Source organism: Cetorhinus maximus, chromosome 22, assembly GCF_964194155.1.
Source record: "Cetorhinus maximus chromosome 22, sCetMax3.hap1.1, whole genome shotgun sequence".
NCBI classification, from domain to species: domain Eukaryota; kingdom Metazoa; phylum Chordata; class Chondrichthyes; order Lamniformes; family Cetorhinidae; genus Cetorhinus; species Cetorhinus maximus.
The window spans coordinates 25,967,981-25,993,768 of record NC_135900.1 but is presented as its reverse complement, the minus strand read 5'-3'; the positions used below and the strand labels follow the sequence as shown (position 1 = coordinate 25,993,768).

General features: G+C 43.3%; 2 protein-coding genes across 3 annotated transcripts in view; one reads left to right on the top strand and one right to left on the bottom strand.

Moving 5' to 3' along the window:
- Positions 1 to 25,788, top strand: part of rps16 (ribosomal protein S16) — a 284,445-nt gene that overhangs the window by 147,171 nt on the left and 111,486 nt on the right. The window lies entirely within an intron of this gene.
- tbc1d30 (TBC1 domain family, member 30) overlaps positions 1,235 to 25,788 on the bottom strand; it is an 87,652-nt gene continuing 63,098 nt past the window's right edge. The window contains exons 11-15 of one of the 2 annotated variants that reach the window (XM_078567950.1): positions 15,326 to 15,438; positions 14,627 to 14,748; positions 9,007 to 9,216; positions 5,601 to 5,672; positions 1,235 to 2,344 (exon numbers count right to left, since the gene is read on the bottom strand). In XM_078567950.1, coding sequence (XP_078424076.1) covers positions 1,593 to 2,344; positions 5,601 to 5,672; positions 9,007 to 9,216; positions 14,627 to 14,748; positions 15,326 to 15,438 — 1,269 coding nt within the window. In that variant the 3' untranslated portion in view covers positions 1,235 to 1,592. The remainder of the gene's footprint in view (positions 2,345 to 5,600; positions 5,673 to 9,006; positions 9,217 to 14,626; positions 14,749 to 15,325; positions 15,439 to 25,788) is intronic. The other variant, XM_078567951.1, reaches the window with a different exon arrangement.

Here is a 25,788-nt window from a genome sequence, read left to right as displayed (position 1 = left end):
GGTTCACTGGGAGTTTGTCGTAGTTATTTTGGAAGTTGTTAGGCCCTCTAACCCTTGCTCTGATGCTCACTCACACCCCCCCCGTCACCCACCCTCATGACCCCTCATATCCTCCATGCCAGTTCATGGCCCCTCATACCCTCCATATCACCTCCATAGTCACTCACTGAGTATCCACCATAGGCAGACCTCATGAACCATGTGGAGCTGAAAAAAATAGAAAATACAGCTCTCCTACACACTTGGTGAAAAAACTCCCTCTCATAAAACCTAAAATTTTTAAGTCTCCAAGTGGTTAACGCCTTGTGAAAACAAAAAAAATTATTCAGTTCCCATATTGGAGACAGTTAATTCTTTAAACTGTCAATCAAACCATAAACTCAGAACCCTTTGGTGAGATAATTGTAGCATTTGAAACTCAGCCAAGCATTCATAAGGACATAATGATTGCCCTTGGGGAAATGTCAACAAAGACCTCTATTGAAACTGTATTACCACATGCTAATGTTTTTTTCTAACTTATGCCTGTCAATCAAAGCAGTCCAGTGGATGGTATTTTTTCCTAAGCTGTAATTAAAAGAAACAGGCTATAGCTGTTAAAGTTTAAAGAGCAGGGCAGTTTAAAAAAAACTTCAGATCGTAACAGTTATACAGACCATATCTGCCCTTCAAGGGTGTTTACGTCCACTCCATCAAGGTTAAGGCCCTTGGACCAGCCAAAGAGCGGTCTGTTTGAACCTGGCACTAGGTTCAACTGGCCCTACGGAGTTTGGGTTTCCCACCTGTCTGAATCACACCCCGCCCCCTTTCCCCTACCAGCAAAATATTGGATCTGTTGGAAATGGGGGTGGGACTTCTGCATCCAGGCCCCAGCAATTTTTAAAGGTCCACTGAGTTTTCATGACTCCACTCCTCTGTCACATTAGATGGTACATTTACCCAGTGAACCACCCGTGGGAGCCCTATACCCATGTCTGAAATAAATATGTCCAAAAGGCTGCAGAATAATATGTGAGCAAAGTAATGCTTGTAGAGAGCAAGGAAGGTTTAAAAATGCATAGGCTTGACTGAGTTCTTATCAAAAGTCCCATATTTCCTCTTGGAGCAGACTCCCAAAGGTAATTATACAATAAATAGAACAAAAATTGGATAAGCTTGCAAACTGGTATGAACCCACAAACATCGAGATTTTGATTTCTATCTGAAGATTAAAATACGAAGATAAATCTGTAGCTGAAATTGTAAACAGTACTTTTTATTATCACATTATACAATAGCAATAGACAGCAATTTTGAAGAATTTTAGACCTTTTTATATTACATTGCCTTTAGTGCTTTGTTTTGTTTTCCTTCAGTTGTCCATAAATATTGTATCATGGTGCATTTAGTGTTGGTCTTCAATTTCTGGAAAACACATTTAATACAGCAATACTTTAGAAGTTGACCTTAGATAGTTAAACCACTTATATTTAAAACTGTTATTTACAATGGGTAGGTCTTCTAATGTTGCACATGATATAAAATGTTTTTAAAGATCTTAATTTAAGAATAAATTATAACAAAATGGTTGTTACAGAATTACTCTAACTTAATCATTCTTTCCTGGTCCCCTTTGGTTTGCCCTTAACACTTTTGTTCATATGGGGAAAATGGACCGTTGGGGTCCTCTCAGTTGGCCCATACAATCCTAAATTTCTTGCCGCTGCTGATTTTCTGGGAGGTTTAACACTAGGAAAAGGGCTGAATGTCTGAATCTTCAAAGTGCTAGTTCTGTGCTCTGGGTCTGAAATTCCTTTTTCAGAATCTGAAGAATCAGATGAGTGGCCCTGGCTCGGTGATGGACTGGGTGGCTCAGCTGCAGTTGTGTCACTCTGGTTTAAGTCTAGTCTTTTTAGCTGGTGCTGAATCACGTTCACATTGTCATTAGCATCCCTGTAAACTAATTCAGATGATTGTCCATCTGCTTGTGCCAATATTCGGTCCTCGATGATTTTGCTATCAGCTTCTGTACTTTCTGTAGAGCTAAGGGATGATTCCTCCACTGGTTTATTAATTTTTTCTTTAGTAATGTCACTCTGTTCCTCCATTAGTCCGATGGTATCACTGTAGCTCAGCTGGTTCTTGATCCTTGCTAGGTTTTTCCGGTGAACTCGAATGTGAGTGCGCCAGGGTGAGTTGAGCTTTGACTTTATGTCATCTTGTGAGGTTTTTGCCCCAGGCACATGAATAACAGCATTCCTGGTGATCCTGTTAGTCGCTCTCAGTTTCTTCCCAAGAAGCAAGTGATTCATCATTGGAGTTTGATTGATCTGTGATGGCAGAATGGTGGTGGCAGGCCCTTCACCTATGAAACGCACAATAAAACACAATCCATTGGTTAATAAATGACAGGGATGGTCACAACCTCTGACTGCAGAGCTCCACCTCCACATTTCTCCTGAAATTTTCAGAATAAATCATAGCTTGGACACAAAGTTCATATTGAGCCTTCAAATAAAAAACATAAGTCACTTTATTGTACCATTACATTGTAACTTAATAAGCTTTGGATGAACTTTTAAACAAATATGTAAAGAACAGATTTAACTCAGATCCTGCTTGGGCACAAGTCCATAGCACATAGCTGCCTTCAATTCAACCGGAGCTGGCAGTTGCACTCTAGTACACAAAGAAAATTCACATTATACGATGCTCTTTGGAGGTTGCGGCAGAGGTGATAGGGCTTTATTCCAAATCTAACCTGAGTGTTCCTGATGCTAACTGTTGATAGAAAAAAGAAAATTAAAACAAGTTTTCCAACGTTGGCAACTATCAACCAAAAAGCATTTGAAAATAGGTGGTTATGAATGGTTGTTTGTCAGAGTAGAGGAAGGTATATATTGGAATTCCCCAGGGGTCACTTATAGAACCAGTGCTTTTCCTGAGCCGGGATTTTCCGGCCCCGTCTTGGGTGGGACCCGCCGTGGGCGAGGCAGTGCCTCAGCCAGAAGCCCATTGACTTGTGGCAGGACCAGAAGATCCCGGCGGCGGGCGGGTGTGGAAAATCCCACCCTCGATTTATGTTAATGCCCTATCTTGGGTGTGCAGGGCACAATTTCAAAATCTGTGAATGACACAAAACGTGGAAGTATTGTGAGCTGGAAGGAGAGTAATGTTAGACTTCAAGAGGAAGTTGACAGGCTGGTGGAATGGGCAAACACGTAAAAATGAAATTTTAAAGCAGAAAAATGTGAAGTGATACATTTTGGTGGGAAGAATGAAGAAAGGCAATATGAAATAAAGGATACAATTCTGAAGGGGGTGCATATACCTGGGGTATATGTGCAGAAATTGTTGAAGGTCGTAGGGTAGTTTGAAAAGTGGTTCATAAGGAATCCTAGGCTTTATAAATAAAGGCACAGTGTATAGAGGCAAGGATGTTAGGAGGAACATTTATGAAACACTGGTTCGGCCTCAACTGGCATATTGTATCCAATTTTGGGCACCACACTTTAGCAAGACTACGAGGGCTTTGAAGGGGGTGCAAAACAGATTTACGAGAGTGGTTCCGGGGATGAGAGACTTAAGATACATGGATAGATTGGCAAAGTTGGGGCTGTTCTCCTTAGAGAAGCTTATGAGGACGTTTGATAGAGGTGTTTAAAATCATGAGGAGTCTGGACAGAGTAGATAGTGAGAAAGTGTTCCCACTGGTGAAAGGGTCGAGAACCAGAGGATACCAAATTAATTTGATTTTAGAAGAGCCTGAGGTAACATGAGGAAAAACATATTTTTATGCAGCGAGTGGTTAGGATTTGGAATGCACTGCTTTAGAGTGTGGTGGAGGCAGATTCAATTAGGACTTTTAAAAGGGAATTGATAATTAGCTGAAGAGAAAAAATATTGCAGGATTATGGGGAAAAAACAGGGGACTGCTACTTGCTAAGCAGCTTTTACAGAGAGCCAGCACAGACACAAAGTGGATTGGCAGAGATTCAAGAAAAGACCGCAAACTGATGGCATTTTCTGAATGTGCATTAAAGCCATACTGTTATTGAGAAAAACTGGGGAAAATAGGGGTGTTTTATCCATCTGTGGATTGTTATCCATTTGCACTGGAGGGGTATGGAATGTTCCTTCCTGTTGAGTTATATGTGAAGCTACTTTGAAAGGGAAAAAAAAACATGGCAGCAGATTTGATTAACTCTTCTGGGCAACCCGTAAGGTGGAAGGGTCAGAAACTAAGGCCCAACCTTCTGTCAGAACAGGAAGAAGGTGAACAAAGACTCATTGTTAGCAGTCTTCTTATGGGATGTCCTCTCCAACAAAAGGAGTGCAAAAATGTGAGACGTAGGTGTGGTTATCATATGCAGTCACTTCCAAATGTTAGTCAAAATAGATGTGTGTGCATACATGCAACAAACGGTTGCATTTTACGGTAGACTACCTATGCAGTAAATACATTAACGATGTGGGTGAGAGAATAATTCCAAGTAAAGATGAAGTGTAAGGTGCATCCTACTGTCTCGGGAGCATTCAAGAAAAGGATTTAAAGTAAAAGTGTGTAGAAAAAGGTCATTGTTAAGTGAGTCATTAATGGAACATTCACCGGGATACCTTACCTGGCTTAACCTTGTACAGTCATTAAACTTCTTCCTGTACTGTTTTCATACAGGTAGAGCAGTGGAGTTGGTAATAATAGATGAGGGAGCCTGTTTCCACCCCTCTGATCATTTCACCTTGGGGGTCTCTGATGACCAAAGGTGACCACCCTCTTCAGAAGTGTTTCTGATGCCTGGAGCTCACCATAATATTTTAATGAAGCTGAACCAGGCTGGGGTCAGCACTGATTACAGGGGGCAGTCTCAGATTGTGCAGTACCCTACTTCCAGATGAGATTAATCTCAATTGGAAAATATGAGATGTCTACAAAGTATCAGTTTAGAATTACATCCAGGAATTTGGGTGGTGGCGGGGGGGGTGGGGGGAGGAGCGGAAATCATGGTTATTGTATTCATTAGTTTGTATAGTAGCCAATGCGATAAGAATTTTTTCTCTTTCCCAAATAAGAATGGGAAACTGCATTTCTCCAGGACCCTCTAACTGCTGCTTTATAACTGGCAGTCAGGAGATATAGGCCTGCTGTGCATTAATTTGCTGCCTTGAACTTTCCTTCACTTCTGTAGGGGGAAGAAAAATGTTCCTGGTGTTTCTTATGTTTCCGACCAAAATCAGTAACATCCCCCACCACCCTGTGTGACATTTAACACTGGAAATCTTGAGCTAACACGAGACTACCAAAAATGAAAATATGGTCCATTTCTCACTAATAATCACAAATATTCACCAAAAAGAAAGTGCTTTAAAAATATGATTAGGTGGTTGAACTTATTTAAGGACTAATATTGTGAGAGCGATAGACTTGACAATTCATTAAATTGCTGAGTTGCTCCAAAACAGGAATGGTTATATGAGGAAAAAAAGGTGTTTTGCTGAAAGAGGGAGGAAAAGAGAGACGGTAGATAAGTGCAACACAGGGAAAGATGTTTTCATGTTTAGTACCTCAATATATTACTGTGATATGAAACAATGAAATAAAAATAAAATCATAAAACACTAACTTCTTTCAATAGCATTATTCAACTTGTCTCTGGGATCTGGGATGATCCCAGGATTAATTTCATCTTCTATTCCTAATAAAAGAAACAGAAAATTTTAAACCGGACAAAATGAGTTAGTTTGAACAGCGTTTATATCACAAATAAGGTAACCAGAAATTCTCCTAATGTTAGAATTGGTGTTATGGTTCTGAAAATGCCTCGTTCCAAATGCCTTCCTGTCTTTTTAAACTGGTATTTTGTGTATGTGTTTTGCACTCAGACCTTTTTTATTTTGCCAATTTTCACCCTTTCTCTTCCATGAAAATCACCTACCCCCATCGAGCAAGTTCCACAGTCCAGGACCTAATCCAAAAGACCAGTCTTTATTTACGAGCCCAGGCAGTGAGAGTCAGCAACCAGTGGGAAAAGGAAGATGTAAAAGTCAGGCTTAATGCTGTTCCCACCCAATATTCACATATATGATTTTTCTAACAAGCAGAGTCACTGAATCGCAATTAAAAAGGGAAACCCGGGTTTATTTTATCCCTTTTACTTAATTGGCGATGTGACTTATCACAGAATTCCATTGACCACCGGTGAGATCTACTAGTCCATCACAGACTGAATATTGAACCAGTGGCCTTCTGGCCTATATGATTTAGCACCACATTAACTGGTACTTTTATCCTGTAGGCCATTGGGGGGCGGGGGCGGGGGGGTGGATTTCATGGTACTTTTAACATGGTTGTCTTCAGTCACATTTAAATTCCAGCCTAAGCTATCAGTTGCTGAAGTTGCCTCATTAAACTAGTAAGATAGCAGCATAAACAAGTGAAACCTTTGTCTAGGATAGGAGTTCTTAGACTGTGAAGTTAATTGCAACAGAAGCCTGTGTAAAGCTTTTGTATCTTCTGCAAACTCTATTGTGTTCGCTAAGTTCAGTGGATGCTTCTAACCCCTGTCACTGCTGTGAACAGTTATGCTCACTGCCATACACATCAACCTAGAAAACCAGCAAAAATTGGCCAACAACCTCAAAAAAGTTCACACCATTGCAAGAAGCAGATCACTCACAAATAGCTTTGTGTTGAAACAAATAATCACATGGAATTTTAAATGCAAGTGGTAGGTATACCCAAAATCTCAAGGGAAACATTGAAGGCAAAATTTTTAGTATTTTTACAATACAAATGCAGCATCCTGGTTTATTTTGAGCATTTATATACTTCAAAATAAATAGGTTTTTAAACTAAAGAAAAGAAAAACCATCACTGTCATGTACCTCAAGAGTTACTTTCTAATCCCAAACTTCCTATTGTCACCGTTCATAAAGGCACTCTACTCCTCCAGAACCAATTACAATGACAATATCCTTCAGTCAACTCCCCCTCCTCACCACTTCAGACTTTCCTCTCCTTCAAGGCCTAGTTCATACAGGAACAGTTCTCCCTTGTCTTTTTCAATTTAATTTTGCATTTTCCTTCTCCACAAACTCAGTGAGGCACCATTCCCAGTTTCTCCCCACTTATCCTAAATGTACTGCTCTGAGGATCTGTCCATGTACCTCTCATTACCATCCATTCCCCGTTCTCCTCTATTGTAATCCATTTTCCCACCTTCGTTGTTATCCATTTCCCCATTCCATCACCCTTCCTGTTCTTGTTAGAGTTTCTATCTGTGGTATGCAGAAACTGAAATCCTGGCCATTGGCACTGCGAGTAGCATGGAGAGCAGAAAGGGACCTGTTCAGTGCACTTGCTACTGAACTTGGGGAAAAGTGCTACTTGCCACATATGGGCTACACTGTGAGTATAGCCATTGTTCTCAGTCACCTTCACGGTTTCTCGCCACTAAGGCCGGGATTTTCCAGCCCCGCCATGGCAGGACCCGTTGCAGGAGATTCGGAGGCCCAGCCAAAAGTCCATTGACTTTCAGCAGAACCAGACGGCAGTGAATGGGGCCGGGAAATCCCGCCCTAAGTTACACAGAATCTACAGTACAGAAGCAGGATTTTCAGCCCAAATGATCTATGATGGTGTTTCTTCTCACTGTGAGTCTCCTGCTATTCTAATGCCTCCTTGCTATCCTGTCGCCCAATCCCTTTATTTCCTCTCCTCATGTATGCATCTAGCTTCTCTTTAAATTTGTCAATATTATCCGCTTCAATCATTCCATGCAGCAGTGAGTTGTGCAATATCCCCACCTTCTGTGTACATTAATTGCTCCTAAACTCTTTCCTTGATTTGTCAATGGTTTTCTCAGATTTCTGCCCCGCCACCCCCACCCCATTCTGTATTACCCCACAAGCGGAAACACTTTCACCATGTCAAATCTATCTCGCCTCATATTGCTTTTCCCTCTTCCAGAGAAAAGGACCCAGGTTATTCAATTCTTCCTGATAGCTACATCTACACAAGGATGTTACCAATAGTGATGTCATTTTGCCTCTTTCTCCAAGGCTTCATATTCTTTTTATAGTACAGAGGCCACAATTGCACACATTATTGCAAGTGTACTCTGACCAGGACTCGTATACACCCTCCACTCCTTCATCCCTTTCCCTCCCTTTCTTTTCCAACTTACTCGGAGGCTGTCGAAGCCCCTCTTTATTCTGTGCTTTTACTCATTTCCTAGATTTGCCAAAATGTTTCATCCTTCTTTGCTACTCCTGAATAGTTAGAAATCCACTCAGTGCTATTCTGTTGCTTAAATATGTCAATGCTAGAATTGAAACCAAGGCATGGAAGCTCCAACTGGCGCTGCAACTATATTGAAGCTTCAAGTTCAGTTGTCTACTGGTGACATCACTGGTGATTAATGGGTGCGATAACCTGGTGTCTTCACATACTCAGCAAGGCACTTGCACTGTTGGCATTTGAGCAGTGTTGTGACCAAATTCTACTAATAATCAGTTAGCCACCTAACTTTCATCTCTGGTTCAATCCCAAAATTATCATCACAAATATCAATCGTATTTAGCTTTTCAAAGTGGTCAGTAAGAAATAAAAATGGAAACAAGAGGCATGGAGCTAAACCAACAATGTCAGAATGCAATTAATGGCTATAACAGTATGCTGTAGAAAACAGTAGGCCTTCAAGCACATCACAAATTTAGCCTCAATCCCTTATATCACTACATTGAACAATACATCAATCCAAACATTGGCCTATCGGTCAAATTCATAGCTCAAGATTTTCCTCATGTGTTAAGTGACAAACACATATGCAACTTCTGCCTTTGAAAAACAAGCTTTACTACAATGTGAATGTTTTTATTTGTTCAATAATTTCCCTTTCACCAATGAAAGGCATGCAAATTTACCAATATAAAATGCAAGTGGATGAGTTTTCCTTTATAAACTAAATATCTGTCAACATCCTGTAAATAATTTTGGAAATGCTACTGTGGTTCTGAGTGATACGTTACCTGCTTTGATAAAGATGAGATGGGCCTGTTGTTGCTGCTGTTTCTTCTTTATCCGGATATACTGTCGCTTCAGTGCATTGATGTCAGTCGTCATACGTTCCATCATCATGCTGTTAAAGACAGAGTGGTGCTCACTACGGCTTGCATCGATAGCCCCGGGGCTGAGCTCTGCTATGTTGCTTGATTTCAGGACTTGCTCATCCTGCTGATCTGGAGAAATCATAAGCAGAAAAATGGAAACGTTTACATATCTACATTATGTTTTGTATTATTTCTCTCACAAGTAGGCTCAATGCAAGGACAGATTTCATCAGTAATATGCTAACATTTATGGTACCTGGCAATGCTCCACAGGGATAGAAAATAAGATTAATGTGATTGCAAATACACTATTACTGCAGCTATAAAAACATGCTGTAAATGCTGCTGTACAAATTGCACATTTATTCAAGCCGGTACTGGTGACAAGGCTTGACTAACATACATTATTCCATTTCACATGAACAGAAAAAGTAAATCATCTGCAAGAAATAGCAACTGGTTTTACAACACAAGTTACTGCAGCTTTTATAAGTGTCTGAGTTGTTTTGAAATTTCACTCAGTTCAGCGTGTTGACCCTGCAAATAATGACTATAGATATTTTATATTGAATATCTTATAGTTGGTGGTTGAAAACAATACAAAACATTTGCAAGAATTGCCTCCTGCCTTCTCCTGCTCCACTGCATTACCTTTGGCAGAAACCCCATTCACACAAGCCCTGGCATACTTACCTAACAATTATTGGGACAATCTTTACAGGGCCTGGGTCAGCAGAGACTTCCACCATGAATTTCCTCAGAGCTGCTTCCACTCCACTAGCAGAAGTACAGTAGGAATCCTGTTTACAAGCTTCAGTGAGGTTTCTGCCCAACCTCTGGTGAAGTTACAGCAGCAGAGTGAGATCCACTCTGAGGAAATTCCTGGTCATTGATGCAAATGTATGTTATTTGCTGCACAAAGAACGGCAGTGACCATGCAGAATAGGGCATCTAGTATAACAGCCAACTGCGGTCTTAAACGTGGATACAAGTTGCAAGTGCACTGTAATGTTCACCTGCAGAGTTGAGAATGACGCGTGAGAAAGGTTACTTGCTCAAAAATACCTCATGTCTCATCACTTCCACTTCAGCAGGTGTCAATGAAAGTGTCTGCTTTGTCACTTGTCTGCAAACTCATGGCTACAGCTGAGCTCTCTTTTTCTTTCACTTATCCGGATTATCTTTAAGTCCCTATTCCCTTTGGTCTTGGCAAAGGTTCTTAATGGACTGAGATGCTGTTTAGACTTTCCACAGGCCTCCAGAATTTATGCCATTTTATTTTGTCATTCCCCTTTAATTATCCCCATCCTTTAGATTTCACTTTCATCAAGAGTTCCAGAGGCCAATTGGTCATTTTACAAGAGTTCCAGAAGTGTTTTTGTGGACCACTTAATGCCTTATGGTCCATGGTCCAATATAATGTTCTTACATTAATTTCAGTTAAACGTAAATTAATAATAGATTTTGGTGTTTTGATTTTGGGCTTTATCCACTAATGAAACAACAGTGCTGAGTACAAGCTTGTCCCAACTTCCAGGGAGTTAAAAATGGAAATAGAATTACATTGCCTGAGAGATATTTTTGGGACTCTTGTTTGACCACCTTCCAAAAAACCTAGGGCTGGTTCAGGTAGCAGGAGAAAAAGAAACCATGGGTGGGATTTAATGCTCCACCAGCTCCCGCCCCACCAGAGTTTGGGGGTGGGGTAACATTTATTGGGCGAGAGGGCATAGTATGGAGACCTTGTCACCTTCTTGCCTCTACCCAATTAAGCCCATGAGTGGCCTTGCCACTTGGATGCCAATTGAGGCCCTTAAATAAGCAATTAAAGCCAGGTGGGGGAGGTCACCACGCGGGGACCCCAAAAAGCAAACTCGACAGGCTCCTGGGGTGCAGCCCATTCAAAGATATTCTGCCTGATTGGGGGACCCAGCATCGGGAGGGCTGGGGGCGCTGAAAGCCAACCCCTGCCCTTGCATGCAACACCCCTCTCCCGCAACGACCACATCATGGTTGCCATCCTGCCCTTGCTCACCTTTGGCTTGGGGTCCCTCATTGATTCAGGTTGGTGCATTGCTGGCAGCTAACACTGCTCCCAGTGGTGATGATGGCAATGGAGAGCTGATGGTCGCTAATTGACTGGAAGCTCTCAGGGGTGTGATGGTGGGTGGTGGGGGGGTGGGGGGGATTGTAGGGAAGGATTTCCACACCCCCTTGGTCCTTAATACTGGGGAAAGTCGGAAACTGGCCACTTAGGCACTTAATACTGGCAGGTTGTCCTCAATGGAAGTGATGCAGGGCTTCCACTGGCTCTCCAGTCGGCAGGCAAGACCCCCATCACAAACATTGTAAAGAGGTGTTTATTGTATTTCTCTGAATTAATATTTTTAAGAGATAGATGTCTCTCATACCAAAGTCTTCAGAACGGGATCAGTTTCGGTTATTTGACACTCATGTCCCTTAGAGAAGGGAATCTGCTGTTCTTACTTTGTCTGGTCTACATGCGATTCCCGACCCACAGCAATGTAGCTGACTCTTGAATGCCCTCTGAAATAGCCTGTGCCAAAATTAGGAGAGCTGTCTCACAGACTAGTCAAGCAACAGCCTGACATAGTCATACTCAATGAATCAGACCTTACAGATAATGTCCCAGACATCACCATCACTATCTCTGGGTATGTACTGTCCCACCAGAAGGAGAGACACACCATAGGTGGTGGTACAGTGATATATAGTTGGGAGGGAGTTGCCCTGGGAGTTCTCAACATCGACTCCAGACCTTGTGAAGTCTCATGACATCACGTCAAACATGGGTAAGGAAACCTCCTGCTAATAACCACCTACAGCACCCCCTCACCCAATGAATCAGAACCTCCATGTAAAACATGAATTGGAGGAAGCGCTGAGGGTGACACAGAATGCACTCTGGGTGGGGGACTTCAATGTCAATCACCAAGAACTGCTAGTTGGCAGCACTATTGACCAAGCTGGCCGAGTCCTAAAGGACATAGCTGCTAAACTGGGTCTGCAGCAGGTGGTAAGAGAACCAACAAAGAGGGGAAGCCTACCTGACCTCAAACTCACCAATCTACCTGCCACAGGTGCACCTGTCTATGACAGTATCAGTAGGAGTGACCACCGCACAGCCCTTGTGGAGATAAAATCTCAACTTCACATTGAGGATACCCTCCAAGGTGTTGTGCGGCACTACCACCGTGCTAAATGGGATAGATGTCAAACAGATCTAGCAACTCCAAACTGGGTATCCATGAGGTGCTGTGGGCCATCAGCAGTGGCGGAATTGTATACAAACACAATCTGTAACCTCATGGCTTGGCTTATACCCCAATCTACCATTAACATCAAGCCAGGGCATAAACCCTGGTTCAATAAAGGGTGCAGGACATGCTAGTACCAGCACCAGACATACCTAAAAAGATGTCAATCTGGTGAAGCTACAGCACAGGAATACTTGCGTGCCAAACAGCGGAAGCAGCATGCGAGAGACAGAGCTAAGCAATCCCACAACCAACGAATCAGATCTAAGCTCTTCAGTCCTGCCACATCCAGTCATGAATGGTGGTAAACAAACAACTAACAGGAGGAGCAGGCTCTATGAATATTCCCATCCAGTGAGCCCAGCACATCAGTGCAAAAGACAGGGCTGAAGCATTTGCAACAATCTTCAGCTAGAAGGGCCAAATGGGTGATCCATCTCAGCCTCCTCCGGACATCCCCAGCATCACACATGCCAGTCTTCAGCAAATTCAATTTACCCCTCACGATATCAAGAAACTGCTGAAGGCACTGGGTACTGCAAAAGCTATGGGCCCTGAAAACATTCCAGCGGTAGTACTGAAGACTACTCTGTGCTCCAGAACTAGCCATGCTCCTAGCCAAGCTGTTTTAGTACAGCGACAACACTGGCATCTACCCAATTTTCCATATTATGGAAAATTGCCTAAGTCAGCCCTATCGACAAAAAGCAGGACAATTCCAACCCAGCCAATTTCAGGCCCATCAGTCTACTTTAAATCGCCACCAAAGTGATGGAAGGTGTCATTGACAGAGCTATCAAGTGGTACTTACTCAACAATAACCTGCTCACTGACGCTCAGTTTGGGTTCCGCCGGGGCCACTGAGCTCCTGACCTCATTACAGTCTTGGTTCAAACATGGACAAAAGAGTTGAACTCCAGAGATGAGGTGAGAGTGACTGTCCTTTGCATCAAGGCAGCATTTGACCAAGTGGCATCAAGGAGCCCTAGAAAAACTGAAGTCAAGGGAATTGGGGGTAAAAATCTCTGCTGGTTGGATTCATACCTAGTGAAAGGAAGATGGTTGTGGTTGTTGGAGGTCAATCATCTCAATTCCAGGACATCACTGCAAGAGTTCCTCAGGGTAGTATCCTAGGCCCAACCATCTTCAGCTACTTCAATGACCTGCCTTCTAACATAAGGTCAATATTGGGGACGATCACTGATGATTGCACGATGTTCAGAACCATTCAGACTCCTCAGATACTGAAGCAGTCCATGTCCATATGCAGCAAGACCTGGACAATATTCAGCTTTGGGCTAATAATTGGCAAGTAACATTTGCACCACACAAGTGCCAGGCAATGACCATCTCAAACAAGAATCTAACCATCTTCCTTGACATTCAATGGCATTACCATCGTTGAATCCCCCACTATCAACTTCCTGGGGTTACCATCGATGAGAAACTGAACTGGACCAGCCATATAAATACTGTGGCTACAAAAGCAGGTCAGAGGCTGGGAATTCTGCAGATAGTAACTCACCTCCTGACTCCCCAAAGCCTGTCCACCATCTACAAGACACAAGTCAGGAGTGTGATGGAATACTCTCCACTTGCCTGGATGAGTGAAGCTCCAAAAACACTCAAGGAGCTTGACACCATCCAGGAGAGAATGGCCCGCTTGATTGTTACCCCACCCATAACCTTCAACATTCACTGCCTCCATCACTGACGCACAGTGGCAGTCGTGCGTACTGTCTACAAGGTGCACTACAGCAACTCATCAAGGCTCCTTCGACAGCACCTTCCAAACCCACAACCACTACCATCTAGAAGGACAAGGGCAGCAGACGCATGGGAACACCACCACCTGCAAGTTCTCTTCTAAGCCACCCGCCATCCTGATTTTGAAATATATCGTCTCTCCTTCGCTGGGTCAAAATCCTGGACCTCCCTCCCTAACAACACTGTGGGTGTACCTACATCATGTGGACAGCTGCAGATCAAAAAGGCAGCTCACCACCACCTCAAGGGCAATTAAAGATGGACAATAAATGCTGGTCTAGCCAGTGATGCCCAAATCTCTTGAACAAATAAAAAATAAATCTGAATTGGTTCAATTTAGAACGCTTAGACTTTGGCTTTGTTTTAATCATTAAAGGTGATACCATTGCTGCACTGTTAAGCTTGTATTTTCCAATCCAACAGCTCTTGTTGCTGTTAGCCTTTCAACGTTTTCAGTTTTTAGAAAAAGAATTATAAGTTAAGTTAAAGATTACCTTTGACTTGTTTCTGATACTTCTGCAATTCTGGTACGAGAAGACTGAATGGTCCCAGACAGCCAACTGCAGAAGCTATTATATCTTCATCATCTAAATCAATCTCTTCATCACAGATATTCCTGTAACAAATGTCGCAGGAGGGAAAGAAAATTAAATTTAAAATGATAAGAATGATTCAAAAATGGTGGATTCTCAAATGGTACAAAAAATGAGGCAGATCAGAACATTTTAAAAAAAAAATCTTTAAAACATATCACCCATTATGTTGATTGAAAGGTTCCTGGTGCAGCTATGATGCTATATTTCAAGACCACTTTCATTGCTGGCTGACTTTTAATCCAGGACTAAAGTTTGTGGTCATTCAAAGTCACATGGGTTATGGGAGTGAAACAGTGCAAAGGCTCAGAAAATTGAATTTACCTCAAATAGCAATTTAACTTCTCTTATACGAGGGACAAAGCAGAAGCCATGTGTGGTTTGAATGAGGTGGCAGCATGGTAAGCAAGCCTCAAGAATTTAATGGTACATTAAGGTTATCAAAGATCGCAAACAGTCTTTTTACGGTTTGAATATTTAGAATAGTCAAAAATCAAACTCTGTCACCAAGTGCAAGATATGTGTTAGGATGACCATTATCTATATGCATTGCACACAAATGTTACTATCATTATTTGGATAATGAAAAATTTCCCTTACTGTTGTGATTCAGATGACTTCACAGGAGCTGGAAATGGATTGATATTGTAAGTGTATTTCTCTCTCAGTTCAGCCAGTTGTGGAAAGGGAAATGGTGCCATTGAATAAAGAGTCTACAACAGAAAAAAATGAAACATGATACCTCAGGTGGGCTTTCAAGCCATGCAGTATGCAATTTAACATGTTAGTATACCAGATTAGAAATTCCTCTCTCGTTAGACACAAATATTTGTACACTCTTTAAATGCTTAATATTTATGTTTGGGAACATTAGTGGAGGGATGAAAATAAAGAGATTTCCTCTGTCCAGTGGCTTCTTCTAAGACAGCAACCTCCACACTCCTGGAATGACCATCACCCCCTCATTTCCTTGTCCTGGTGAATTCTTGTCTTTTATAGTGGCAGCAATAAAGACTGCATGACATCAAGAAGCAAAACTTAATCCGGTGACGGACTTGCCCAATAAATTAGAATAATGGGATATGAAAACATGATTTGACTTTGAGGACCTTGATATTGAGGTGAAATGAGCACAAAAGGAAAGGGCTAAACATTGAGAACATCTTACTTACACGAGGCTAGTTTTCCTTCGGATATAGAAGATTATGGGGTGATGTAATCGGGGTGTTTAAAATGATTAAAGGGTCTGGCGGGGAAGATGAAAACTAATTTCTTTGTGAAGGAATCTAGAACAAGGGGACATAACCTTAAGGTTAAAGTTAGGCTGTTTAGGGGTGATGTCATACAGCGCTTCTTCGCACGAGGGGTAGTGAAATTTTGGAACTCCCAACCCCAAAAAGCAGTTGAAACTGGGTCAAGTGTATGAGACAAGGGTATTAAGGGTTACAGAAACAAAGCGATTAATGGAGTTAAGTTACGGATCAGACACCTGTTCCTATTTTTCTGAAGAAAGTTATATTACAGCCAGACAATGCCACTGTGTAAATAATTCAAGTGGTGTCCCAAGAGATTGGATGAATTACACATGAATTTTTCCTTTAAGAGAATTACTGCCAATAATCTAAAATCCAGTCGTGTGGAAAGTTTTCGTGAAGTGACGCAAATATAAACTGCCCCTTTTTGGTTTTTGCCGCATTACTGCAATGGATGATAGAAGAATATCCGCCTTAACAATATGTGTTTTGACCTTGGATTCCCATCAAAATCAGGCCAGACTATCCCACTGGAGCTGGCAAATAGGCTGAATGGGGGTGCATAGATAACGCTAGCTGATGGTTTCCAGAACTGAAATGACGTTCCTCTGTTTGGCTGCCAAAAGAACTATGTGGACCCCACTCCCATTTTTGACTTGGGTGCGAATATGATCAGCGAGTTTCTGTTTGAAGTCGTTGGCAGATAGCAGGGAAGGAGGGTGGCTCCTTCTAGAATCTTTCAGCCCTGAGCTCTGCTGGGAGCAATGGTTGCTTTGAGGTCTGGAAATCAGCCATCAGTGGTACTTGGAGCAAAGTTACAAAAGGGTGATGGTTACTACATTGTCTACTTTACCTTATACTGGAGCTTATGACATGACATGTCTATCTCCTACATGGCGGTAATTGGAAGGGCAATGTAAAGAATCCCAGAAATGCTAAACTTGAATCTTTGGGAGCTCTGAACAAAGAGCTAAAAATACAATCCCTCATTCAGGATTTTTGAAATTAATGGGCTGGATTTTTCTGTTAAAATAATGCTGAATCCATTATTTATGCTCAAATAGTACAGCAAGAATCAGCCAAACATCTATATTTCGACATTGAAAAGATGCTGTCCAAGTTTTACCTCCCCACCATTAGCTTGTTGAAAACAGCATCTTGTTGTCTGCCTCACCATTGCAACACACTGAATGGTGTGAAGTTGCTTTATTTGCACTAATACACAAACTAAACTCAGCACAGAAAGTTCAGTCTTGCCACTTCTCGTCTAACTATCCTTTTAACAACGTGACAAGTGTTAATTACTAACAGAAAACGCTGCATTCATGCACCTGGAAGACCTCTCGCTGCTGTGGTGCTCCATTTACTTTGTTTCCAATTGCTATACTGGCAGCCAGCAGTAGTTTCATGTCAGCCCTTTAAAAATGGTGGACAGGGTCATCATCAACCTGAAATGTTAACACTGCTTCTCACCAGAGATGATGCCTGACCTGCTGAGTATTTCCAGCATTTTCTGCTTTTATTTCAGATTTCCAGCATTTGCAGTAGTTTGCTTTTATATAAGAGATACACATATTCTGTTTCGTCATCAACTACAATATAGGGTTGCTATTGTATAAATATCAGTTATAGAAGCATATTAATGATTTATATTAGCAGCTACAGTACAAATTAAACAGAGTAATGTACCAACTTCAAATAATTGTTGTACTGAACATTCCATTTTAGGAGTCTTGTAAGTTTTTTTATCGTTGTGCTATGTGGTGTAAGTTTTCTTTTCTAAAACTAATGTTATTTGTATAGCTTATTTTGTGTGTATGTTTGAATCAGCCTCTAAAGTACAGTCAAGTTGCACTGTTGAAAATACCCATGAGGTGATTTAAGCACGTCCAACAAACAGTCCCTGAGCACCGATATGTGGGCTGTGCTTTTACTGCAGCATGTTATGCCCCACCTCACCATGCTATGCTGGAAGGCCAGGGAATGAACTCTGTATGGAGGACTTCAATGACCGTCACCAAGAGTGGCTCTTTAGTACTATTGACGGAGCTGGCTGAGTTCCGAAGGACGCAGCTGCCAGACTGGGCTTGCAGCAGGTGGTGAAAGAACCAGCAAGAGGGAAAAACCTATGAGGTCAACCTGTCATAGTAGCATCTGTCCATGACAATATTGGTAAGATTGACTACCAGACAGTTCTTGTGGAGACAAAGTCCCGCCTTCACATTGAGGATACCCTCCATCGCATTGTGTGGCACTACCGCCGTGCTAAATGGGATAGATTCAGAACAAATTGAGTAGCTCAAAAACGGGCAACCTTGAGAAACTGTGGGCCATCAGCAGCAGCAGAATTGTATACAACCATAACCTGTAAGCTCTTGGCCCAGCATATCCCTCACTCTACCATTACCATCAAGCCAAGGGACAAACCCTGGTTCAATGAAAAATGCAGGAGAAAATGCCAGGAGCACCACCAGGCGTACCTAAAAATGAGGTGCCAACCTGGTGAAGCTACAACACGGGACTACATGCACACTTAACAGCAGAAGCGGCATGCTGTATAGAGCTAAATAATCCCACAACCTATGGATCAGGTCAAAGCTCTGCAGCCCTACCCACATCCGGTCATGAATGGCGGTGGACAATTAAACAACTAACCGGAGGAGGAGGCACCACAAATATCCCATCTTCAATGACGGGGTAGTCCAGCATTTCAGTGAAAAGGACAAGGCTGAAGCATTTACAACCAACTTCAGCTAGTTGTTCCAAGTGAATGATCCATCTCAGCCACCTCCTGAGGTACCCAGAATGTTGGTCTTCAGCCAATTCAATTCACTCCATGTGATACCAAGAATCAGTTGAAGGCAATGAAAACTGCAAAGGCTATGGGGCCTGACAATATCCTGGCTGTTGTACTGAAGACTTGTGCTCCAGAACCAGCCACGCCCCTAGCCAAGCTGTTCCAGTACAGCTACAACACTGGCATCAACCTGAACATTTGGAAAATTGCCCAGGTATGTCCTATCAACAAAAAAGCAGGACAAATCCAATCCAGCTAATTACTGCCCCATCAGTGTACTCTCGATCATTAGCAAAATGAAGGTGTCATCGATAGTGCTATCAAGAGGCAATTACACAACTATAACCTGCTCACTGATGCACAGTTTGGGGTCCAGCAGCACCACTCAGGTCCTGACTTCATTATAATCTTGATCTAAAGATGGACAGAAGAGGTGAAGTCAAGAGGTGAGGTGAGAGTGACTGCCCTCGACATCATGGCAACATTTAACTGAGTGTGGCATCAAAGAGCGTGAGCGGAACTGGAGTTTATGGAAATGAGGAAACCTCTTCACTGATTGGAGTCATATTTCGCACAAAGGAAGATGGTTGTGATTGTTGGGGGCCAATCAATTGATTTATTGATGGGGGCAATGCTGTTTATGTGGTAAAAGCAAAATACTGCGGATGCTGTAAATCTAAAACAAAAACAGAAAATGCTGGAAAAACTCAGCAGATCTAGCAGCATCTGTGGAGAGAGAAACAGAGTTAACGTTTCGAGTCCATATGACCCTTCATCAGAGCTGAAGAGAAGTGGAAATGTGATGAAATTTATGCTGTTAAAGGGGGGTGGGGCAGGTGGAGCTGGATAGAAGGCCCAGCGATAGGCAGGGACAAAGGAGGGATTGACAAAGATGTCATGAACTAAAGGACAAAGGGAGTGTTAATAGTAGTGGTTAGTGCTAAAAAAAGGTGCTGATAGTGGCGTAAAGGTAAGAAAGCAGAATGTGATAATAGCAGAACAATGATAGCATTGTGTGAAAGAACATCATGGAACAAGAAACAGATGGCCCTGTAGGGGATGGGGGGGCGGGGGAGGGGGCAGTGGTGGGGCAAAGAAGGATGAAAAATGGGATAGAAGTGGGGGGGGGGATGAAAAATGGAATAAAAGCACATTAAGTGAATGAAAATAAAATAAAAATGGATCAAAAATGAAAATGAATGTAGAAAAGGGGGGAGTGGGGATTAAAAAAAGGGGGTGAGGATGGAGGAGAGAGCGTGTGGTCTGAAGTTGTTGAACTCAATATTCAGCCCGGAAGGCTGTAAAGTGCCTAATCGGAAGATGAGGTGCTGTTCCTCCAGTTTGCGTTGGGCTTCACTGGAACATTGCAACAGGCCAAGGACAGACATGTGGGCATGAGAGCAGGGTGGTGTGCTGAAATGGCAAGCGACAGGAAGGTCTGGGTCATGCTTGTGGAGACGAGAGGTGGTATGTAAAACGGTCACCCAGTCTGCGTTTGGTCTTCCCGATGCAGAGGAGACCACATTGGGAGCAGCGAATGTAGTAGACTAAATTGAGGGAAGTACAAGTGAAGCACTGCTTCACCTGAAAAGAGTGTTTGGGCCCTTGGATGGTGAGGAGGGAGGAGGTAAAGGGGCAGATGTTGCACCTTCTGTGATTGCATGGGAAGGGGATGAGGTGTTGGGGGTGATGGAGGAGTGGACCAGGATGTCCCGGAGGGAATGGTCCCTATGGAATGCTGACCAGGAGTGAGGGGGTGATGTGTTTGGTGGTGGCATCATGCTGGAGTTGGCAGAAATGGCAGAGGATGATCCTTTGAATGCAGAGGCTGGTGGGGTGAAAAGTGAGGACAAGGGGGACCCTATCATGGTTCTGGGAAGAAGGAGAAGGTGTGAGGGCAGAGGTGCGGGAGATGGACCCTGTCAACCACAGTGGGGGCAAACCTCGATTAAGGAAGACATGTCAGAAGCGCTGTTTTGGAAAGTGGCATCATTGGAACTGATGCGACGGAGGTGAAGGAACTAAGAGAATGGGATGGAGTCCTTACAGGAAGCAGGGTGTGAAGAGCTGTAGTCGAGGTAGCTGTGGGAGTCGGTGGGCTTGTAATAAATATTGGTGGACAGTCTATCACCAGAAATTGAGACAGAGAGGTCATAGAAGAGAAGGCAAGTGTTGGAGATGGACCATGTGAAGGTGATAGAGGGGCGGAAATTGGAAGCAAAATTGATAATTTTTTCCAGATCCAGGCAAGAGCATGAAGCGGCATCAAAACAGTCATCAATGTACTGAAAAAAGAATATTGGGAGGGGGCCTGAGTAGGATTGGAACAAGGAATGTTCCACATACCCCATGAAGAGACATGGATAACTGGGACCCATGCGGGTACCCCTAGCCACACCTTTTATTTGGAGGAAGTAAGTCCAGTTTAAGGAGAAATTGGTCAGTGAGAGAACAAGTTCAGCCAGGCAGAGGAGAGCAGTGGTGGATGGTGATTGTTTGGGCCTCTTCAAGGAAGAAGTGAAGAGCCCTCAGATCATCCTGGTGGGGGATGGAGGTGTAGAGGGATTGGACGTTCATGGTGCAGAGGAGGCGGTTAGAGCCAGGGAACTGGAAATTGTTGATATGATGTAGGGCATCAGAGGAATCATGGATGTAGATGGGAAGAGACTGGACAAGGAGAGAGAGAATGGAGTCAAGATAGGAAGGAATGAGTTCCGTGGGGCAGGAACAACCTGACACGATCGGTCTACCGGGACATTCCTGTTATTTGTGGATTTTGGGAAAGAGATAGAAGTGGGCTGTCTGGGGTTGGGAGACCGGAGATCTTCCCTCCACAGCCTCCAACCTCATAGTCTCACAACCCCGGACAGCCCGCTTCTACCTCCTTCCCAAAATCCGCGATTCCTTAACCGAGGTTTCCCCCCACTGTGGATGACAGGGTCCATCTCCCGCACCTGTCTTCACACCTTCCCCTTCCTCCCAGAACCATGATAGGGTCCCCCTTGTCCTCACTTTTCACCCCACCAGCCTCTGCATTCAAAGGATAACCCTCCACCATTTCCACCAACTCCAGCATGATGCCACCACCAAACACATCTTCCCCTCACCCCCCCGTCAGCATTACGGAGGGATCGTTCCCTCCGGGTCATTCTAGTCCACTCCTCCATCAGCCCCAACATCTCATCCCCTTCCCACGGCACTTTCCCATGCAATCGCAGAAGGTGCAACACCAGTCCCTTTACCTCCTCCCTCCTCACCGTTCAAGGGCCCAAACATTCCTTTCAGGTGAAGCAGCATTTCACTTGCACCTCCTTCAATTTAGTCTACTGCATTCGCTGCTCCCAATGTAGTCTCCTCTGCGTCGGGGAGACCAAACGCAGACTGGGTGACCGCATTGCAGAATACCTCCTGTCTGTCCGCAAGCATGACCCAGACCTCCCTGGCGCTTGCCAGTTCAACACACCATCCTGTTCTCATGCCCACATGTCCGTCCTTGGCCTGCTGTAATGTTCCAGTGAAGCTCAACGCAAACTGGAGGAGCAGCACCTCATCTATCGACTAGGCACTTTACAGCCTTCTGGACTTAACATTGAGTTCTACAACTTCAGACCATGAACTCTCTCCTCTATCCTCACCCCTTTTTTTTTAATCCTCCCCCTTTCTCTACATTCATTTTTATTTTTTAATCCATATTTATATTATTTTCATCCGTGGTTTTATCCCCATTTTTTATCCCCCCTTCTATCCCATTTTCTATGCTTTTTTTCCCCACCACTGCCCCTCCCCGCCACTCCATCCCCTACAGGGCCATCTGTTTCTTGTTCCATGTTGTTCTTTCACACAATGCTAACCCTTGTTCTGCTATTATCACATTCTGCTTTCTTACCTTTATGCCACTATCAGCACCTTTTTTTAGCACGAACCACTACCATTACACTCCCTTTGTCCTTTAGTTCATGACATCTTTGTCAATCCCTCCTTTGTCCCCACCTATCGCTGGCCTTCTATCCAGTTCCACCTGCCCCACCCCCTTTAACAGTATAAATTTCATCATATTTCCATTTCTCTTCAGCTCTGATGAAGGGTCATACGGACTCGAAACATTAACTCTGTTTCTCTCTCCACAGATGCTGCTAGACCTGCTGAGTTTTTCCAGCATTTTCTGTTGATGTGGTGTTCATGGACTTCCAAAAGGCATTTGATTCAATGCCATGCAACAGACTTGTGAGTAAAGTTATAGTTCATGGAATAAAAGGGACAGTAACAACATGGATACAGAATTGGCTGAGTGGCAGGAAACAAAGTAGTTGTTAATTGATGTTTTTCGGGCAGAAGGAAGGTTTGTAGTGGAGTTCCCCAAGGGTCAGTGTTGGGACCCTTGCTTTTCCTGATATATATTAATGACCTAGACCTTGGTGTACAGGGCACAATTTCAAAGTTTTTGGACTATACAAAACTGGAAAGCATTGTGAACTGTGTTAAAGGTAGTGTGGAACTTCAAAAAGACATGGACAAGTTGGTGGAATGGGTGGACAGGTAGCAGATGAAGTTCAATGCAGAGAAATATGAGGTGATTCATTTTGATAGAAAGAATATGGAGACACAATATAAAATGGGGGATACAACTGTAAATAGGTTGCAGGAGCAGAGGGACCTAGGCGTATATGTACTTAAATCATTGAAGGTGGCAGGACCGGTTGAGAGTGCGGTTATTAAAGCATACAGTATCCTGGGCTTTAATAATAGGGGCATAGAGTACAAGAGCAAAGACATTATGTTGAACTTGTGTAAGTCACTAGTTCGGCCTCAGCTGGAGTATTGCATCCAGATCTGGGCGCCACACTTTAGGAAAGATGTGTATTGGAGTGAGTGTAGAAAAGATTCACAAAAATGGTTCCAGGGATGAGGAACTTCAGTTATGAAGATAGATTGGAGAAGTTGGGACTGTTTTCCTTAGAGAAAAGAAGGCTGAGAGGAGATTTGATACAGGAATTCAAAATCACAAGGATCTGGACAGGGTAGATAGGGAGAAACTGTTCCTACTTGTGAAAGGATCGAAAATGAGAAGGTACAGATTTAAAGTAATTAGTAAAAGAAGCAATAGTGATATAAGGAAAAACTTTCATGCAGTGAGTGGTTAAGGTCTGGAATGCTCTACCTGAGACTGTAGTGGAGGCAGATTCAACTGAACCTTTCAAGAGGAAATTAGGCTGTTATTTGAAAAGAAAGAACGTGCAGGGTTATGGGGAGAAGGCAGGAGAATGGAACTAGGTGAGTTGCTCAGACAGCCAGTGCAGACACGATGGGCCAAATGGCCTCCTTCTGTGCTGTAACAATTCTGTGATTAGTTCCAGAACATCGCTGCAGGAGTTCCTCAGAGCAGTGTACTAGGCTCAACCATCTTCAGCTGCTTCATCAATGACCTTCCCTCCATTATAGGGACAGAAGGATATCCATGGATGATTTTTAAAAATTCATCCTTGGAATGTGGGTATCACTGCATAGGCCAGCATTTATTGCCCATCCCTAATTGTCCTTGAGAAGTGGTAGTGAGCTGCTTTCTTGAACTGCTGCAATCCATGTAGTGTAGGTACACCCACAGTGCTGTTAGGGAGGAAGTTTGAGGATTTTGACCCAGTGACAGTGAAGGAACGGCGATATATTTCCAAGTCAAGATTATGAGTGGCTTGGAGGGGAATTTCCAGGTGGTGGTGTTCCTATGTGTCTGCTGCACATATCCTTTGAGATGGTAGCGGTCATGGGTTTGGAAAGTGCTCTTTAAGGAACCTTGGTGAGTTCCCGCAGTGCATCTTGTAGATGGTACACACTGCTGCCATTATGCATTGATAATGGAAGGAGTGAATATTTGTGGATAAGGTGCCAATCAAGTGGGCTGCTTTGTCCTGGATGGTGTCAAACTTCTTAACTGCTGTTGGAGCTGCACTCATCCAGACAAGTGGAGTGTATTCCATCATACTCCTGACTTGTGCCTTGTAGATGGTGGACAGGCTTTGGGGAGTCAGGAGGTGAGTTACTCCATATGGAATTCCTAGCTTCTGACCTGCTTTTGTAGCCACAGTATATGGCTAGTCCAGTGCAGTTTCTGGTCAATGGTAACCCCAGGATGTTGATAGATTATACAGTGTTCAGTACCACTTGCAACTCCTCAGATACTGAAGCAGTCTCTGTCCAAATGTAACAAAACTGAAGAACATTCAGGCTTAGGCTGATAAGTGGCAAGTAACATATGCACCACGCAAGTGCCAGGCAATGACAATCTCCAACAGGAGATAATCTAACCATCTCCCCTTGACATTCAATGGAATTACCATCACCAATACCACTATCAGCATCTTGGGGATTACTGTTGACCAGAAACTGAACTGAATACTGTAGCTACAAGAGCAGGTCAGAGGCTGGGAATTCTTCAGAGAGTAACTCCTCCTCCTGACTTCCCAGAACCTGTCCACCATCTACAAAGCACAAGTCAGGGGTGTGGTGGAATAATCTCCACTTGTCTGAATGAGTGCAGCTCCAACAACACTCAAGAAGCTCAAAACCATTCAGGGCCAAGCAACCTATTTGATCAGCACCACATCTACCACCTTAAACATTTACTCCCTCCACCACCAATGCACAGCAGTGCGTACCATCCACAAGATGCACTGCAGCAACTTACCAAGGCTGCAGTGACAGCATGTTCCAAGCCTGTGACCTCGCCCACCTAGAACAAGGGTTGGAGATGCATCGGAACAGCACTACCTGCCAGTTCCCCTCCAAGCCACACACCATACTGACTTGGAGCTAAATTGCCCTAATTGCCCTTGGTCAGAGGGCATTTGAGAGCCAACCACATTGCTGTGGCTCTGGAGTCACATGTAGGCCAGATTTCCTTCCCTAAAGGAAATTAGTGAACCAGATGGTTACAACAATCAGCAATGGTTTTATGATCCAGATTTTTATTGAATTAAAATTTCACCATCTGCCATGGTGGGATTCAAACTCAGGTCCAC